Genomic DNA, 20,250 nt, shown 5'->3' with positions numbered 1-20,250 from the left:
AATAGTGCTTCTTTGTGTTAGAGTCATACATGGTCTTCTTACCACCCACTCTGGCAAAGACGTAATGATAGAAGCTCCAACATGATTCGCAAATGGTGCATTGTCTTGCAGCTGGTGTTTCACAATCTTTCTATACTTTCCTAGCTCCATTTTAGGTTCCTGTCTTTTTGTATAGTCTCCAACCAAGGACATATACTCTTTTATCAAGAATTAGTTCCTTATTACATGCGAGTAATTTTTCTAGTTGGGAGTTTTTCAATGCTTTAGACCAAAACCCTAATCTCAGGGCATGGCATACCTATAACTCTATTCCTACTCATAACCAGAGTCCTCTCCACTAGAATTCTAAGCACCAACCCTTTTGTCTTGGGCACGAAGTCCCTCCTTAGGAATCTCTACTACGTGATCTAAACTCATGAGCCTATGCTTCTCGAATATGTGGATCTACTCCCAACTTCTCATGCAGAGGCACTTACCTTTCTCTACTCCTACTCCTTGGAGCAAAGGGATACAAGCACTCATAGATCAAACAATCTAAACATGAAGAAGCATCATCTGTCAAGTCTCAAAACTCGGAAAGCATCTCCTCAGAAGAGAACTCTATGTAGAGATTCTTCCCTTCCTATCCTATACACTGGAACATCGTGCTCTCAACTTCCTTCTTGTAAATATATCCCATCTACAACGTCTAAAGGCTAAAAACAGAGGAAAACAACAACTTGTTGCGATGGAAACAATTTTTAAAGGTACTTCTTCACGATGGAACTCTTCTACTCAATCATAGAAACATCAGGTACACTTGGGATACCCATAGGAGTCCTCGAGAATTTCATCATCAAAACTAAAAATTTGCATTAGTGTGGAGAGCCATGGTACCTTCAGTGAGAGTGAGAGAGGGGTTGCTTTTAGAGATCTTGGCAATCGACAAGAATAGAGAATGCATAAGTTGCTTTTTCTTCAAGAATAGGGCTGAATTGGCGGCGCCTACGGATAGAGAGATGGCAGAGAAAAGAAGGTCGATTTCAACAGCATGCAACGTCGACTACGTGAAGCCATTTCCAAACACAATTGGACTTCGCGGCCACACCTCCTACCACTAACCCTTCCCTTCCACTAATGTTTCATTTTATCCCTTCCACTATGCTAATGCTTCATTTTTCCATTTTCCATCAGCTGGTAGCCCCTACCCCTGCTCCTTCATAGAAAAGCACTTGATTTTCAGATTACACTTGAATTCGTGTATTTATCAAAACAAAGCACTAGCAAGCCTTCCAGTTGGTGGTTGTTCCAAAGTCTTGATTATGCTAATTGCACAATAGCTATGAAAGTAGCTATTAAAGATCATTGGACCCTTGATATCGACACATGATCTTGCTTGCCTATGGCATTAGTCTATGCCTTTTTCGTATGGAAGCTTGTTTCTTTCTTTTGGCCTATTATGTTGTCTTTTTTGTTTTCCAAGTTGGCCCATTGAAGTTGGAGGGAGAGAGAGAGAGAGAGGATTTCTCTAGAGGCACTAGAAGTTTCAACGTTCATCTTCTTAATGTCATGGACCTTCTTTACCTAGGGAATTTGCGGCAGTGCTTCTTGAGTGGCAAAAGCAACCAATGGCTAAACACCTAGTTGATACATTTAGCTTGGTTTTAGCCAAAAATCAAGACTACACTAACACGTGATAAATTCACAAGGCGTGCAAATTATGACATGCAACGAAACAAAATAAAAAAGAGAGTTCAATGTGTCTTATTGAACATGTGAACTACCAGAGTATTTTGGTGATGGTAAAGTGATGGGATTTTAGTTAAGCCACATGGCCTTATCCTTTGGTCAAGCCAAAACAAACAGAATGTCGCGTAACTGTTGGCCTAGCACCCTATCTCCAAATCTTGCTCTCCAATTTGGCGCCCACTTGAAGGTCTCTCTCTGTAGTTGTTCTTGTCCTTTCAAGCGCTTGTTGGCATTGCCAGTGTGCATGCACGCACGTCCTAAACCAATCTTAGAAGAGATCTAAGTGGGCAATTAGTTTGATAAGGCCTTATGACAAGGTCTTTGCAGGTGGTTCTAAACGCTTTTTACCTAAGACAATGCTGGGTTATGGCCAACATGCAAAAGAGGGAACATCTAGAGTAAATGGAAAAACTTAGAACTCTACAAAAACTCTCAATAAATTCAATTACCCATTTGCATAGAACAGAGTATTTGAGAGCATGATTCAAGTCCTCTCTAAATAAGAAAGAAAATCGAAAACCCTAGCGGTGATGACATCATCTACTATCAGTTACACTGGACCCATAGGTAGAGCTTCAAATCTTTTGAGCCACAGAAGGTCCTCATTAAGAGAGGCACAATTTATCTTTGTCAGCAATGCCGGCTTTACAAGCTAAACCAGCAGTCGACTCTTGAAGACAATAAGGTGAATTACTTTTGGCACAACAAAATCTGCAAAATTTATCCTTCAATATACTTCGGAAGAATACAGCTACAACTACCAGTGAAAAAGCAATGCTTCCATGGATCGATGCAGGTTGGGAGCTTTCTTGCTATGTATGACGTGTCTCAATGCAGGTAGAGATAGAGAATACTCTTGATTAGCTCACAATACATTTAAGTGGGCATTCTTGGTTATCTCCCATTACCAAAGTCTTGTATCAATGCTCCACCCACCTCTCAACAAAGCTCAGACTATTCTACAGCCTCTACTTTTACTTCTGTATTCCTTTCATGTCCCTATGGATCTTCTTAAATTTGTCAAGCAGGCCAATACAACGTGTTAAGAAGACTCAATTCCAACAAAGACATCCTGTAACCGGACTTGATATTAGTAAAATAAGTGACTTTTCTTGCTAGCTCAACCCAGTGCATGAGAGACCTTCATGTTGAACCGCAGGTTTGCACTTGCCATGATTCAATGCAAGATACGTTGAATAATGCAGCACAAACAGTGCATCATAAACAATACAAAGACACTCTTTGTGTATTAGGTTGCGATCAGGTCATTCATTACATCCCACTCAAAATCATCATGATATTTTGGATCCTCTTGCCCATACACGAAAAATGATAAGCCAGAGCTTAGCCAAGTTCCCATAAAACAATTTTAACACCTATATTAGAAGCATTTAACAACCACCAATCGTGTTCTCAGTAAAACAAGGATCACAAAATTCCAGCAGGCAACAGGCTTGGCATATTATCAGCTTGACTTGGGTGTTCAATGTGCAAAAAGACAGTCAAGTAAATTTTAGCTGCTCGATGCAAGCTTCACAGCCGCCTCTCTTGCAGATGCTAAATCTGCATAATTGCGATCATTCAAGGAATGAAGAAAAAGAGCCATTGAACCTTCTTTATTTTCTGCCATTGCAATGTGCTCATAAATAACACTGTGCCTAAAAGAATTTATCTCTTGCTCATGACCTTTCTGGGACACCTCCTCATGAGTGTTGTACCACTTCTGATTGTATGCAGGATACATGCATTCATCCAGGAACAGGCCCAGCTCCGGTGCTGTAGGTATTGTGATGTTTGTATCCCTAATATTGTCCAAAAAGAAATGATTAGAAACAACATATACCTAGATGAATCCTGGATAAGCTCAAATTCACCCTTAAAGGAAAGTGCAAAAGAAATGATTAGAAACAACTACAAAAGAGCCCAAATGCATAAAGTTACAATTCATCTCTACTGTCCAAATTTAAAAAAGCTAAGAACAGTTCTCGCTACGTACAACCTCCAAGGTTTTGTATGTCACCAAGAGGTGTACTTTTCTTGTTGCCTTCTCTAAATATGTATTACATATTTTTATTTATTTTTATTTTTACTTGTTTTCCCCGGAACCCTTGAAAAGGTGCAAGTGGACATTGCATGGCCAGTGTGAAATGCCGAACAGGTTTCTTACATCGGGAGTCTAGGTCGGTCGGTCTGAGATTGGTCGGGCCAGTTAGGACTGAATTCTAATGAGTATGGAAGCCTATGTGCGACAAATGAAGTCCGGGCCACTCGGAAGTCACAACTTTATAAGTCAGTGGGAACTAATACGCTCGCAATAGCACAACGCTGGAGAGAGAGTGTGTACCCAAATGTTGGATCTTTGCACTGATAACACATGCCAAAAGTACGAGAGGGGGAAGGAGGGGGTTGCATATATAGGCAAATCTATGATTTGCCCTACCTGCAACAAAACCCCACGATCCCATAAATGGCCAAATAAATGCTAATAAATATGTAAACTCAATAAAAGTGATCTAACACATATTTAGTAGCAGAACTGCAAAAGACTCCAGACTCTGGCCCCGGGAAACCCTAAAAACAGGGGTCCCACCTCATGCCCGCCTACTTCGTTAGCAACACAATAAAGTGGATCGCCGTGCACAGGTACGTCTACCTCAAGTACGGTCGGGCATAGCCACAAAACAGCCTTCACTCCCTAATCTGCTCGTGGGAGATACTAGAGCTATCACCCCACGAGATACTAGAGCTACCACCGGACAAGAAATTGAACTCTTAACAGAAAGAAAGTGTGTCCGCTTGACATTTTAAAAGAGGGGGGCGTTTCTACAAGTCCACATACTAAAAAGGAACTGATATCTACTATATCAAGCACAAATTGGAGAGGTTTTGGAAAATGAGGAGCCCACAACGCTAGTGTGATTTGTTTTCGGGTGGCCTGAATTTGAAGTGAACCAGGTAGATGGGATTGTAGATACTGTCACAATTGTCACATTATTATATCTAGTGCAGATACAAGAAGTGACATGCCAAGCAAGATCCCTACTCTTGGATGGTCACGACTCTTCGCTCTAGAGACATGCCTCTTCGCCAAAAAAGCCACACTCCTTCGATGACTTGTGACACCCTTCCACCCAATGGTTGTGGCTCTTCGTCCAAAAAATGTGTCTTTATGTCTACAGTCATGTCTCTTCACCATGAGATGTGTCTTTTCAATTGTGATTCTTCGTCTCCTACATAAGGAGCTTATTGTACTTGTTTCATTCAATCAAATCAATTCAACAAGTGTTCTCGTCTGTTGAGTCTCGATTTAATCTTAGGTATAAAGTTTTAGTTTTAATTTTAGGATTAGCACCACTAATCCTCAAAAGCAAATACTTTCCCCGAGTGTGAAGAACACGCTTACTATGTGTGTTTATAAATAATTGAACTTAGATAAAAACCGAACTAAGAACGAACCTATAAGACCAGAGACTCAGAGACTGAATGTGTGTTGATTGATCAAAATGTGTTACAAGGGTATTCTTATATAGAAACTGAAGAGACACGATGAAAAGACATGATCATAGGTCAAGAGACATGATTCTAAGCCAATAGTTATATACCTTCATAAGTTCAGAATAATCCGAACTCACGAATTATAAGAGGGAATAAAGCACTCACACTATAAAAGCAAGGTTGAAGAGACACAAGAAAAGAAAAGGAAAAAAAGAAACTAAATCGCTTTTTTGCTACGAAACAAAACTAGATAAAACAAAGCATTATTACCTTAAAAATGTTTTTAGAAAAGGCATGCGCAAAGTAAGTTGACTCAGCTTTACTTAGCTAAAACTTAAAACAAGTAGTCAACTTTAAACAAAAAAGGATAAGACATCTTAAAACCTTAATCCTAGAAATCAAACTTCAAATAACAACTTCTAAAGGAACAAATTCTTAAGTCCTAACGCAAGCTAAATACGAAATCGAAAAATGAATACTACTACAAACCTACGATGAAGAGGCTACAAATAACCGAAGAAGTACATTGCACATTGGGTTAAAAAATTGGGGAAGGCCAGACCTCTTTGGCCGGCCACCTGGCCCTTAAAATTTTAGGCCTGACTTGTTAATAAAATTGTACGTGTGTTGCTGGCTATGCATCAAATTCAGCGTGAGGAGAAATTCGAAGAGGCATCCCACGTGAAGACTTGCTGAATTCAGCGCTGGGGAGAGGCACCTCCAGACGCACCTCTTGGAGGGAAAGGGTGCTGCTTCAGTGAAGGGGTGCAAGGTGCCTTTCCTTGGTGCCTGTTCGTGAAGAGATGCGCTCACGAGTGGTTGATGTGCAGCAGCCAGCAAAGGGAAGCTACACCCGCAAATAGAGACACCTGCATGCAAAAGGGCACCAGCAAGGTGAAGAGGTGTTTCCCTTTCACATGAATGAGTACGAGCACAACCACGAAGGGACACCACCCAATGAAGAAGCACACGAAAGGTCATCACCAGAAGTTTGCTCGAAATTCACCAAGTATGTGGCACGTCGCGCACACACACACACACATCTGCATCTCTGTCTTGCGTGTCAAATTCAATGTAAGGAGAAATTCGAAGAGGCATCCCACGTGAAGACTTGCTGAATTCAGCGCTGGGAAGAGGCACCTCCATACGCACCTCTTGGAGGGAAAGGGTGTCGCTTCAATGACGGGGTGCCCTTCCTTGGTGCCTGTTCGCGAAGAGATGCGCTCACGAGTGGTTGATGTGCAGCAGCCAGCAAAGGGAAGCTACACCCGCAAATAGAGATACTTGCATGCGAAAGGGCACCAGCAAGGTGAAGAGGTGTTTCCCTTTCACATGAATAGGTGCGAGCACAATCACGAAGGGACACCACCCAGTGAAGCGGCACACGAAAGGTTATCAAGAGAAATGGTCCCAAGTTAGAAGCCCCTTTTACACACTACATACCATCAGTGTCTTTGGACCCCCATTTAATGCCAACACTCTCGCAAAAATAGGAATGACCTTGACTTGGCCGTGTGGCCTACTACCTACATTAGTCCACAAGTAGTACAACGACACCGCCTTCGGTAGTGCTATGTAGAGTTTTTCTTAGCTCTAACGATGCATAATCAAAGCTTCGATCCCCTGTACGTTATATTGCATGATCGAACCCATGTATGTCCGGTGCGTCTCTGTCTTGTATTTATGTAAATGGAACAAAAAAATTCATGTTACCTCATGCTCGCATATGTGTGCATGTATCACCTTTCTTCTGCTTCCATGCAACTCCGGGAGAGGGTTAGCGCGTAGCGGCGAGGGTGAGAGGCTCACAACCTCCGGGTCCCGGACAAAAAATTTCATCTAATACCACTTTGAAGAACACACTTACTATGTGTGTTTATTCATAACTGAACTTAGATAAAAACCGAACTAAGAACGAAACTAGAAGACCAGAGACTTAGAGACTAAATGTGTGTTGATTGATCAAAATGTGTTACAAGGGTGTTCTTATATAGAAACTGAAGAGACACAATGAAAAGACATGACCATAGATCAAGAGACACGACTATAGGCCAATAGCTATGTCCTTCGAGTTGTGACCCTTCGGCATAAAGATGCAGTCATTTACTGAAGAGGCATGGCTATTCGCCGAACAGGTGCAACTCTTGGCGAAGAGACACATCCTTTCAAGAACAGGGGTCTCTGATCTGGTACGTCTTCGTATCTGCAAAAGAATCAAGTGAAGAAGGTAATACAAGTCAATGGATACGTCACAATCATGACATTGAGACCCGAAGATTGTGAGCCTCTCACCCTCACCGCTACACTCTAACCCTCTCCCGGAGTTGCATGGAAGCGAAAGAAAGGTGGTACACACACACACATACGAGCATGAGGTAACTTGAAATTCTTTTTTTCCAATGTTACGAATAAAAGAGAGAGTATAGATGCGTGTGTATGGCATACCCGGTGAATTTCTGTTGGTGACTCTTCACGTGTCCCTTCCCTCAGGTGACATCCTTTTGAACCCGCACTTGCACCCTTCATGCGAGCGGACACAAGACAGCAAGAAACACCTTTCTCCCATGCTTGCACCCCTTCCCCTCTAAAAGACGTGGCCTTTGCGCAAGCTCTAGATGTGTAAATTGCTGGGTTGAATCGCTGGAAACTCTTCGATGGGCTGCTCAGTTGAAATTGCTACACACCCTTTCGCTGAGCCCCTTAGTTGCATGTCACGTGCACATCTAACCCTATGTGCATGTGGACAAGCTACTTCAAGTCTAGGGTTCAGGTCAGCTTAGGAAGTGTTCTGGCACCTTTGTGAGCCTGTGAGCAGGCACAGGCCGTGCATGTTCAAGCATAGAGTAGTTGCATATTCTTTGGTTGCATAGAGCATGACATTCAGTACCCATCATGAGCATTTTACAGTGCTCAGAACCCATTTTCCCAATTTATCCATTTTTCACTTATTATTTAAAAGTGACTTTTGTTGGAAAACTGGGTAGGGCAAATTTGCTAAGCTACTATAAAAGAAACCTAGCGCTAGCACTTTCTGGTAGAAGAGGTAGCAGAAGTTCCAATAACTTGCAGTGCACCTTCTCAGTAAGACCGGCAAAAGGCCTAGCGTTTTCAACCAACAGAACTGACACCGTTTGGGATTCCTTTCCATAGCGTTTTTAGCAGCACATTCCACCCTAGCGTTTTTCATCAACAGTAGAGTTAACTTGGCGCTTCTGCAGTTGCAAACCTAGCCTAGCGTTTTGCAGTTTCCGGTGTCAAATCAGCCCAAGTGCATCAGTGTATTCAATTTTCAGCACTTAAGACACAGCAAATCCCGCCCCTAGCCTCGCAGATCTCACCTGCCCACGGCAAATCCTCGCCATACCATCAGATCAGCCAACGTTTTCAGATTCAGCCCGCTGTCCGCAGATTTCAGCATCTGTGGTTTCAGTGCATCGTCTTCGCGTCGTCGCCATCGCCGTCCTCGCCGACACAGTGTCAGAATTCAGTAGGAGTAAGCAGATTTCAGATTTTCAGCCCTAGCATTTTCAGATTTCAGCCCGTGCTCGTCCTCGTTATCATTGTCATCGACATCATCAGCAAGTCCATTGCATCTAGACCATTCTTCCAGATTTGTGCAATCAATAGCATAGACCTCTCTCACCATAAAGAGGGGGGCCCTTGGAGGAGGGTTTGAGAACTGTCTAGTGTCGTATTCTTCTCTCTCTCTCTCTCTCTCTCTCTCTCTCTCTCTCTCTCTCTCTCTCTCTCTTAGCACCTTCATTCACAATGTCATTCACTTTGTTTGTGATCATTGCACTCTTTCACAAAAGGAACGGAAGGCTCTCCCTTCCGTAAGTAAAGGGAACCCTTGAGCACATTTTGGAGCACTCATCTTGAGCAAGATCAACATTCACTTCTGCTGCACCTTACATTGCAATTTATTCGCTGCAGCTTATGTACACACGCAGCCAGCAACGCATGAGTTTTCACACCATCGGGTACCTTCAATTTAATGGTAAATTGCCCGGCCAACCCCCAATTTTTCGACCCCTCATGTGAAAACACCACTACCCAAAAAACTTGCAAGTTGCGTTTTTTTAATATAAAAAAAAGATCAGCCAGCATTGTAATTTGCGTACACTACTACTCATTCCTCCCTCTCTTGTGTACGCCATGGCAAAATGCCATTCCCTGTTACGAGTACTCACGTTTGAAACACGGAACAGGGATTCGGACCGGGAACTTAGAATGGGAACGGGGAACGGAGACCTGAAAACGGCCATTCCCTGTTACTATGCAATCAACACTCACCTAGAGCAGTTGCAGACGCAAACCTCTTCACGGAGTTACCTTACTGCTTCTCGGACTACACATGTTGCATCTCCACCACCTTCTTCCGAAGCTTTTGTGAATGAACACGAAGAACTGGATCCAACTGATGAGGTAGACAATCATGAACTTCAACTACTTTATAAAATTTTCGATGCTATACAAAAGAAGAAACTAGATGTTAAATTGTTCGAGCCCTCTATTGGTCACCGCGACAAGCGCATGCTAGGCCAATGGCTATTCAAAATGGAGGTCTACTTGTCTAGCACGGATTTAGTAGAGAACAAGAAGGTTGCACTTGCTAGCTCTCTGTTAAAAGACGCAACATTTCGTGGCAACAACGGGTTGCTAACAGCAAACATACACCTTCTTGGGATAATTCCAGCGTGTTGTTCTTCGCAAGGCATTCGAACCTGCCAATGCGAATTTTCATGCCCGATCCTCTTTTCGCCGCTTGAACCAAACCGGTTCATTGGCCCCGTATATCACATATCACAGAGTTTCATAAATTAACTTTGGAAATAAAGAATCTTAGCCCCTCTGCAAACTACATAGTTTCATTGACGGGCTTAAACCAACCCTGAAGGACGATGTGCACAAGTACAACCCTACCACCTTGGATGTTGCAATCACCTATGTGGAACGTCTTGGCAATAATCGGCGCCCTACACGGAACTTTCTCCCTAGTGACCGATCTTAAAACAGCGCTCGCTTTTCACAGCGCGATTGCAGAGAACGCTATAGCTAGAGTCAACAGCAACAATCTCAGTTCAAGTAACAAGGAATGTTGCCTTATTCAACTACAAGGTTCTACTCTCAAGATTGACAATCTCAAAGCAGACCTCCTTCAAATGCTCCACTCGATCGTGGTAAAGGACATGATTTTTCTCAAGATCGGTGTTTCAACACTCAGCAAGGCTCTTCGTCAAATGCTTCTTCAGCTTCAAAGAAGGATAGATTATGTACAATTTGTGGTGCTGACCATAGATTGTATAAGAGTCCCAAGAAACTAAATCAATCTAATTTGAGATCGCAAAAACATCATCAAATTCCGAACACTCAGCTTCTGCTAAAGATAAAGGAAAATTTGTGGTCAATACACTTCGTGTCTCGTCGCATATGACTATCCTTATGAAAAATGCTCAGTGTGGTTCTTTAGTTTTGGAGCCTCTCTCAAAGCACGTTTTGAGCTTGCTCGGAGTTTCAATGGTCGCTCCATCAGTGTTTTGGTGGAGCGCAGATGCTCTAATAACTTCGTTAGCACTCAGATAGTTTGACACCTTTGCTTGCCAACTCAAAAGATATCTCACTTGTATGATGTCAGATGTGGAGTTAGCACATGGATCAATTTTAACTTGTGATGAAACAATCCAACAATTGCAGTTCGATATTCAAAATTGTGTAGATCAACTGAATTTCGAAGTCATGCCTTTATCTTGTTATGACATGATTCTTGGTCAGCATTGGTTATTCCAGCATGATCCAACAGTTAGCTTGCGAGAAAATACTATCAATTTGTTCAAAGATGTGAACTGATTTCACACGGGCTTTACCATGCGGAACGGGTGATTCAAGCCTCACGTGAACAAGTCAAACGGCATGATATAGTGGATTATGAAACGAATATGATTTCTGATGCGGATGGAAAATTTATTGATGAATTTTTTATTTCATTAACTTCTTCTGAATCAATTAATGAAGACAAAGATGATTTTGAGCAAGAAGTTTTTCCAAGTGATATTCCATTACCAAATGAAGATAAGGATATACTTGCAAATTCTAAGTCAAAAGACGATTATGATTTGTTGATGCTTTCATTTTTGCAACTGCCTCTCTTCTTCGACACCAAAACTCCAACTAAAGTCCTTGTCCTTGAAGTGAGTGAACATGTCATTGGTGTTTTCTTCTTGACCCCTTTTATGTTAGGTCGAAAAATGTTGGGCTTTTTGCCCAAGTAGCTGGGAAAAGACTTTTGACTTTGACTTATGTTCCTTGCATGTCGTCGAATGTCCCAAACTCTCCATATATTTGCTTACTTGGTTTCATTGCCGACAAGAGGTTTGGGTTGGTGACATTGCCGTTCATGAACTTCCATCAACGGTAGATTCTGTATGTGTGTCGTATGTAGAGGATCCTTTATGAAGCTAAGAAGTCAGTTCATTGAAGTCTTAACATGCATCTGCCACTTGAGATCCGCAAGAGTCAGATCATGAACCTGAAATCGGTGGTTACTGCCCATGTGGTATTGGACAGCAAAATAGTAAAACTCAACCCACAAAATAATGATAGAGATAATGAAGACTTTGCACATAGACTATATATATATATATATATATATATATATATATATATATAGAGAGAGAGAGAGAGAGAGAGAGAGAGAGAGAGAGAATTCAGCCCATAGCTATCATAATAGTAGTGGTGAATAAGAGGAGATATGGGAGAGAATGAGAGATAGAGAGGGATGGGGAGAGATGGAGAGGCAGAGTTCCTCTCCTGCACAGCATTGGCCTCTGAATAGGCACCCTTGGCTTATTCCTTTATTCTATTAATAATGAAACTTGGTTACAAAGCTTCTACTGAAGAGATGGCGCCCATCCACAAGAGTTTAGACAAAGAGAGAGTTTGTACAATTGACTTTTCAGCCCTTCGAATAGATGTGTGTGCCTAGCTATGGCAGATGTGCCATTTGTTAGCGCATTCTGCTAGGTGCAGCGGAAGTGATTGATGGTGATAGTTCAGGATAAGTGCTCCGTACGTACACAGGGTTCCTTTTACTTAACGAGGGAGAAGTACCTTCATATCGTGCCATCCTTAGTTCTACCCAAAAGATAGTAAGCTAGTGACAAATTCATAACATTAGCTTGAAAAAACTCCAAGAAACTTACAATTCATCAGGAATTGCAAAACCAAAGCAGATAAAACCTTGCCAAAGAGAGCAATGTTTAATTTCTAGGCAATTGGCTTACCTTCTCAAAGCTGTCTCCAGTATAGACTCTGGAGCAAAACCTCTGAAAACAGCAATCGCTAGTCCAATCATTTTTCTGATCTGGTGAAGCATAAAGCTTTGTCCAATGACTGTGCAGCTTACAAACTCTGTGCCTCCCACAGTAAACACATCACCAGCCTCAAAGGACACCATGTAACGTTTCGCACTTGGGTCTTCGGCCTTTACTCTTGAAGTGAAGTTGTGGAAATTATGAGTACCAACATAGTGACTCAATATGCGGTTCAGCCTTGCACGCTCTGCATCTCCAAAGTGAAAAGGCTCTTTCTTAAGATCAGGTGAGGCACCCAAAGAACCTTGCTTGACATCTTCCTCTTCAAGTGGAGCAAGCTTCGTCCCTTTCAAATCAGCTGGTGGCTTAGCCTCCTCAGAATTATCCTCTTGATGTGGTTGCTCTCCTGATGACGAAATCATAGACAACCTAATGTCTGTAGTCGGTTCATATGTGGATTGTGACTCTAAGGCTGCACTCTGGCCATCACAATTGTGAGCCTTTGCCCCGTCTGGTGACAGCTTTCGAAAAACTTTGCCAGCGGGTATTTTCCGACCCCTTTCGGAGCACTCTTGACACTTGGCAAAGGCATCCTCTTTACCTTCACTTGCTAACACAGCCTCCCTGTCTCTGTGAGTACTTGGATCCAAAGCAAAAATCGGAATGACATATTCATACCTCCTTCGATCACAATACTTTTTGGCACTGAAAGTGGGGATAACCCTCTTGTAACCTAGCAAACGAATCTGCTTGGGAAGGTGTGCATTTACTCGCTCAACAAAACCTGGAGGATCAATGTAGAACAAACCTGAAACTACCTGACCAACTGCACTTACCCCTTTATCAGTCCTTGCTGCTCTCATCCAATCAACCTTTCTTGGGTTCCCATCATAATTCTCTGGCATTGCCCCTGCCTTCAGAAGTGCTTCTTCTAGCAAGCCCTCGATTGTGACAGCCCCAGGATTTTTCTGCATACCTTGGTAACCGGCGCCACAATATGCTAAAAGCATTGCTATCTTCCTCTTTTTCCGAGGGCGTGTGCGAACCGCCTCATCGACTGTGTTCTCCTTATTATTAACTCTGCAATGAAGGGGAGCCAATTCTGTGCTTTCATTGCCACATTGCTTATCATCCATTCCCTGACCAAAACAAGCTTCCTTGGCCTCATCGACTGTCCCATCCATGCAAACATTTGACCCTGTACTCTTTGTTTCATCATTATTCTTGTTTTTTACCGGCTCCAGCATATCGCTCACCATGTATTGTGACTCCGTATGTCGTGATCCAGTGGCATAGTCATTAACTGGGTCTGGTTTCACATGTTCAGTGCGCTCTGCAAGCTTTTTAGGGGGGTCCTCTACCTCTTTTTCTTTGACTTCTATGGTCTTCAACTTCAAGCATCTACCTTCCTCTGCCACCTCCTCTCTAGAGCGCTTCTTCTCACTACCTTGGTTACCATCCCCTTCCTCACACTTCTCCATATCAGCATGCCTCTCCACAATCCCATTTCCGAGATCTAGTGAAGGTAACGTGGGTGTGCAGTTCACAGTAGCATCTCTGTTTTCAATGTCTCCAAAACTTTCTGAAGGTAAAATGTGCGTGTTTGTTTCAGTACCAAGGACCCACAAGTTTCTGTCTGGCAAGTCCCCAGACTGCAGTAGCTCTTCATTGTCATGGCAGGACGAGACAACTTCAACACCGACTGCCTGTGTTGCATCCAAGCTAACGCGGACTTCGACACCGTCCAAGTGGTCAGCAAGCTCACTCTGCTGCCCTTCCGCCTGATCGGTTTTCTCAAACGTAATGGAAAGCTCTAGACCTTCATGAATGAGGTCGGAGTCATCGACAAGGATTTCTATAGTTGAGTCAGGGTTCACAGTACTGCTGTCGTTCCCATGACCTACGGCTTCAGCGAACGGCTGAACATCAGGGTTGAAACCGGGCTCGTCTTCCATTTCCCTGCTGTGTGACCAATGGCTGTTGTGGTAAACTGCCCAAACCCCCGAAAACGTCCCTAGCAGTGTGCAAGGAAGCCAGAAAAAAATGTAGACTAGGTAGTCTAGGTGGTCTCAAAAGGAACAAGGAGACAAGGTCATCAAAAACTATAGAGACAAGGAGAGACAAAGAGGTGTAACGAATCACGATTTAATCTATACCACCTAGTGGTTCGAATCTCCAGAAGGCGGATTGTGGACATAAAGGGACCCCCCACCCCCGCATCCAAACTCTTGGTCCTAAAGGGACAAACGTGGTCTCTTCTTCATAGGACAAAGTCGTGTTTTTGCTAGACTCAACATACCTCTTGATGCCCGACACCGCCCTCCGATAAGCTGGCATTTGGAAACTACTCTTGGGGTGATGTTGCCTTGTGTCTTGTGTCTTGTTGTCATACTTGGTTAATGGAGAGCGCGAATTGCTGACAATATCGATGTCCTTACATTTGTTATATTGCCAGCTTGGTGTTGCTAGGAATAGGAGCACGACTAGTGAGATTTATTCTTTTAGTGGACATTGTGAGGCAGCGTGAGACATGCAAGCAGTGTTACCCTATATTGTTTGTATATTGTGTTCTAAAAAGACATTCATCTAATATGCATACATAACCCAAGAATATGAATCAAATCCTAGAAAACCTGGCCATGGAAAGTAGGCTGGGACATTTTGGACTCATTTAGAGTGAGATGAAGTCCTTACGAAAAGAGAGAAGAAGAAGTACCAAACCTAGAAATGAGAGAGACTTGAGGATCCTTTACCTTCCCTCGAGTTCAATGCTAGAAAGCAAAAAAAAAAAAGTGTGTGTGAGAGAGAAAGAGGGGGGGGGGGGGGGGGCTTGATGATACGAAAGGAGAGAATGCAAGCTTTGTCCTCATCATTTTCAAATGTCATGATGACCTTATGCTCTTGATGCCAAATACGACCGCCATACCAACTCACCAATGCACTCTCTTGTAAGCATGATAGTCACAATAATATGTCGGGATTGCCAAGAGGCATGAAAAAGTCGAGAACCAAATCTCTTGTTGTAGCAGTAAAGGTAAGAATAGGCCCTGTCACATTGGGCTACGTGTCCTTTCCTGAGGTGGATGGCCATGACCGCCATGGTCGTGCATGAGAGCCTATGGCTTACAACTATTGTTGGGAATGGTGTCACATTGGAGCAGGCGATAGAACCTAGAAAAGTTGATGCGCATCCATTCAGATTGCAGCTTTAGCACTTGGGCTGAGGTTGGGTGGGCATAGGAGTCTGGCACACTTCATGGAAAAGTTGGTTGTTGAGGTGGAGATCCAGCTCAGCTATGGAAACATGGGCATTAACCCACTGTGACAAGGGCATCCAAGGGCACAACAGTTGATTGGCGGATCAGAGAGAAAAAGGTGGCCTCTTGCCCCAATGTGACACTAGCCTTAGCCTACTGCTCAACTCAAGGTTCATCTTACACATGGCAAAGAGCTACACCTACAGAGACTGTTAGTAGTGCAAGTCGGACAATGGCGGGGAGCTATGCCATTTGTGGAGGTTAAATGATGGGGGTGGAGCGAGAAGGTGAACTCATAGAAGGTGAGGGAGAAGGTGGGGTGGTGAGCAAGAAGGTTAGAAGGTCAAGATTGCAGGCGGTGGGGAATTACCAACTACAGGGGCTTGTTCTCTCTCTCTCTCTCTCTCTCTCTCTCTCTCTCTCTCTCTCTCTCTCTCTCTCTCTCTCTCACACACACACACACACACACACACACACACACACACACAGAGCTCCATGAGTCCTCCCAAGTTGACAAACAAGAGGTCAACATGGAATATGTTGTCAAAGGAAGTGTCGACGATGTTGTTGGGCGTTGGTGAGGTTTATGTGGTTGTTGTAGCAAAATGAGAGAGAGAGAGAGAGAGAGAGAGAGAGAGAGAGAGAGAGAGAGAGAGAGAGAGAGAGAGAGTATACGCTCTCAAACAAGCGCCAAACAAAATGTGCAAGCATTAAACAGATCCCTGCGGGGAGTAAACCGCTCTCAAAAGAGCTCAAGCACTATCAAAAGTGCCAAAACAATGCATATGCGCATCAAGTACTCCCACTGAAATTTGTGTCGATGCAAAACACTGTAACCTGTAAGAAACCTGGTTGTCCCGTATGTATGCAAGAACCTGTGAGGAGATGGATGCCTGAAAAGCCCAAGACAATGTCGATACCGAAAAGTGCTCCTAATCAGCCCATAAACACCATCTCAATAACACATAATAGCCATAAAACAGCTATATACCATCCCAAAATAGTCTCTGAACAACCTGCACCTGTGTCCTGTACCTGTACCTGTACCTCTAGCAAAAGTGGAGTTGAAAAATACAACTCCTCTGAAGTGTAGCTCGGATGAAGCTTTCGACTGCACGAACAGCTTCGAAAGGGGGTAAAACCTCAGGATGCCTTATGGAAACGCTCCCGGAACGCTGAATTTGCCGATGCCAAAATCGGAAGCCTGTTTGCACTTTTGAAAGTGTGCGCACACAGACGCGAAAACGGCAAGCACAAACCTTGCTCTGATACCAGTTGAAGGTGCCGTGGGAACCGTGTGCGGGTACAAGTGCGAGAGCAGAGAGAGAGAGACCTGCTTTGGGTGGAGCGCACATCAATGTTATCCTATTGTTGCAGCTCCTTATTCTTTTGTATCAAAGAATAATTGTATATAGGTTAGTTAGTAGATGGGTTAGTAGTAAGTGGGATGTCCAGCCAGTTGGCCTGAATCCCAACAAACCATAATCAACCGAGCAATGTTAGACCCTCTCCACTACTCTTTGCAATCAACAATCTCTAAACCACGGGTGTGGCTGGTAAAGAAGAGTAGCAACTAAGGTTTTTGAGGGTACCAGTAGCATATACATAAGTTAGCTAGCATGGCTAACAATAATAAAGAGGGTAGAATGAATATTGACAACTTTGATTTTTCACATGAAGGTGCTACTGATGATGCCCAATGTTTGTGAACTGTCTTTTTACTAAGTTGCAACAAGCTATGGGCAACCCTACCTTGCAAGCTGAAGTTACTCAACAACTTCGTGCTTACGAGATTTTCCTACCTCTCCCAAAAGAGAGAGATCTTAGGAAGCCTCTTGTAGAGACTTCCAAAAGAAGACTCTCTCCTATAAGAGAAGAGGAGGAATTCAATGAACGAGAAAGAAGTGAATCTTTGAATTCCTCTGAAGATGTGGCTCCACAAAGACGGCGGTCTTGACGATCCCCAACTCCTCCCAAAAGGAAAAGATCATCTTATAGTCCTTCTCCTCGTCACTTTGAAAGGGAAGAGAGGAAACAAAAGAAGAAAAGGCGAGAAAGAGGTCACCCTCTTCTCCTTCTTCATCACCTTCCTCCTCTTTTGACAAAAGCAGCGGCTATTCTCCTAGAGAATACAAGAGGAGAGGACATCGCAAATCCTATCCTGCTTGGAAAAGGTCCCACAAGCTTAAGAAGTTCAAAGATGGACGAAAGAGTATCTCTTTTCTCACCTATGATGGCACCTTTGGTGCTATTGACAAAGTACTGGCCTTCATCCAGCAATTTGATGCGGCCTTTGGAGATGAGGGCTTCACTGAATTCTCCAAGCTATGTCATGTAGCTATGCACTTTCAAAAATCCGCTCGTCAATGGTGGGCTAGCCTTTGTGGAAACGGCGAAGCTCCAAAGACATGGAAAACTCTACGAGTTTCCATCATGAAGCAATTCCTTGCAAGCGATGCCAAAGATAAAGTGCTCACCAAATGGCATAGTTTGAAGCTACTCTCCAACGAGTCCATCCACATATATGTAGACAAGTTTTGGTATTTACATCTCAAAGCTACAATCTTTGAAAATATAGACTTCACAGAGCAACTCACAACGGCCTGGTTCTATCACCAAAGTCATCCATCACACTATGGTTGCTTCTCGTATTAATTTCCAACAAGAGGCTAAAAGAAATGCCAAGCCCATGGAAAACAAAGATCAAAATGATTCAAAGGGGAAGAACAATGCTCAAAGTCCTTCCCAAGGCAATTCCAACGACAACAACAACAAGACCAAGGAGAAGGGAGTCTATAAAGGTAAAAATGAACTCTCCTGAAGAGTTAGAAGCTTTTCTCAAAGATGATATGCTTCAAGTGTGGGGACCAGGGACATGGCTATTGTTTTTGCCCATAAAGAAATGCCCACAATGAGACTCTTAGAGCTTCCTTGATTGAAGCTCCAAAAGAGGATGTTCATTGCAAAGGGTCATCCCTTTCTTATGCTTGGGAAAAGGTGAGGCCCAGGTGAGGGAGCATGATGCCTTCATCCTTTTTGACCATGGATCTACTCACAAATTCATATCAACAGAGTTGGCCACTAAGCTGGGCATTCAAGCTTTTGAGGTGGGAGATACTGTAACTGCTGATGGAGCTTTCATGGGACATCAGGCCTCCATTACTCTCTTAATTGGGAAGTTGAGGCTTCATGTCCAAAGCTACATCAACAAAGAAGACTTTTTCATCTCCCATCTCCAACATGAGGATGCTATCCTAGGGGCACCATGGCTCAACCGCATGGCTGTCAACATGAAGTTCCCTGAAAAGAGAACTTATTTCACCTATTGGGAAAAGAACATATATATAGATGCCAATGAGTCGGGTTGTACTATGTAACTCTTGTAAATTCACTTGCTTTTGATAAGTCAATGAAAAGCTCGGTTTCCTTGTACATGATTTTTGTCAAAGAGTCTCTAAATGATGCTAATATTTTAACAAAACAAAGTGGTAGGAATCAAGAAGAATTGACGTCTAATTTTCTAAATAGATTCCAAGATATATTTATTGATGACATGCCTATGGTTACCTCCAAAACGAGGGGATGGTGACCATAAGATAGAGCTTCTACCTGGGAGCTCACCGCCTAATAAACCTCCTTATAGAGTTTCTCAAGCTCAACAAGGGGAGATTATGAGGCAATTGCATGAGTTGGTAGACAAGGGAATGGTGAGGCCTAGCTACTCTCCCTTTTGTTCACTAGTCCTTTTAGTAAGATGGCATATACCGCATGTGTGTGGACTATCGAGCACTAAATTGTATCATTATCAAAAAAAAAATCCCGTACTGCGGATAGAAGATCTGTTTGATAAGCTACAAGGTTCGACCTACTTCAGTAGGGTTGACCTTAAAAGTGGATATCATCAAATAAGGATAGTGAATGAAGATATTGTAAAGACCGCGTTTCGTACAACGTTTGGTCTTTATGAATATCTTGTCATGCCTTTTGGTTTGACAAATGCTCCAGCCACATTCAACCGCCTTATGGAGAAAATCTTTAGACCCTACCCCAAGTTTACTGAAGTGTTCTTTGACGACATTATCATCTACTCCAAATCTTTGGAGGAGCATAAACAACATCTCTAGGTAGTTTTTCAAGCTATGAGGGAGAATAAACTTTTCATTAACCAAAAGAAGAGTTAATTTTTCCTCCAAGAGATTCAATACTTAGGTCATATTATCTCTCAAGATGGTATCTATATGGATCTAGCCAAGCTTGAGGTAATAAAAGAATGGCCTAGTCGTAGGAATCTACATGAGCTACGAAGCTTTATTGGTATGTGTGCATACTATAGATGCTTCATAGCTAAATTCTCCCAAATAGAAGGACCACTACATGACTTGACCAAGGAAAATTTAAGTACATATGGATTGCGAAAGAGCAAAAAGCTTAAAGAAAATCTTACCTCTCAACCCGTGCTT

The 20,250-nt window shown here is 42.9% G+C and overlaps 1 protein-coding gene across 1 annotated transcript; it reads right to left on the bottom strand.

Annotated features, from left to right (window-relative positions):
- Positions 1 to 2,905: 2,905 nt before the first annotated feature.
- LOC147421421 (tRNA pseudouridine synthase 1-like) lies at positions 2,906 to 14,608 on the bottom strand. The gene is made up of 2 exons (XM_086502984.1): positions 12,504 to 14,608; positions 2,906 to 3,530 (listed from the first exon to the last, which is right to left on the bottom strand). The coding sequence occupies exons 1-2, from the start codon at positions 14,486 to 14,488 to the stop codon at positions 3,242 to 3,244; spliced, it is 2,274 nt and encodes a 757-aa protein (XP_086359110.1). The 5' UTR covers positions 14,489 to 14,608; the 3' UTR covers positions 2,906 to 3,241.
- Between the last annotated feature and the right edge of the window lie 5,642 nt (positions 14,609 to 20,250).

The sequence above is a fragment of the Adiantum capillus-veneris genome, chromosome 27 (assembly GCF_014529385.1).
Source record: "Adiantum capillus-veneris isolate H3 chromosome 27, ASM1452938v2, whole genome shotgun sequence".
Lineage (NCBI taxonomy): Eukaryota > Viridiplantae > Streptophyta > Polypodiopsida > Polypodiales > Pteridaceae > Adiantum > Adiantum capillus-veneris.
Note: the sequence above shows the minus strand (reverse complement) of the source record. Positions and strands in the feature narration are given on the sequence as shown.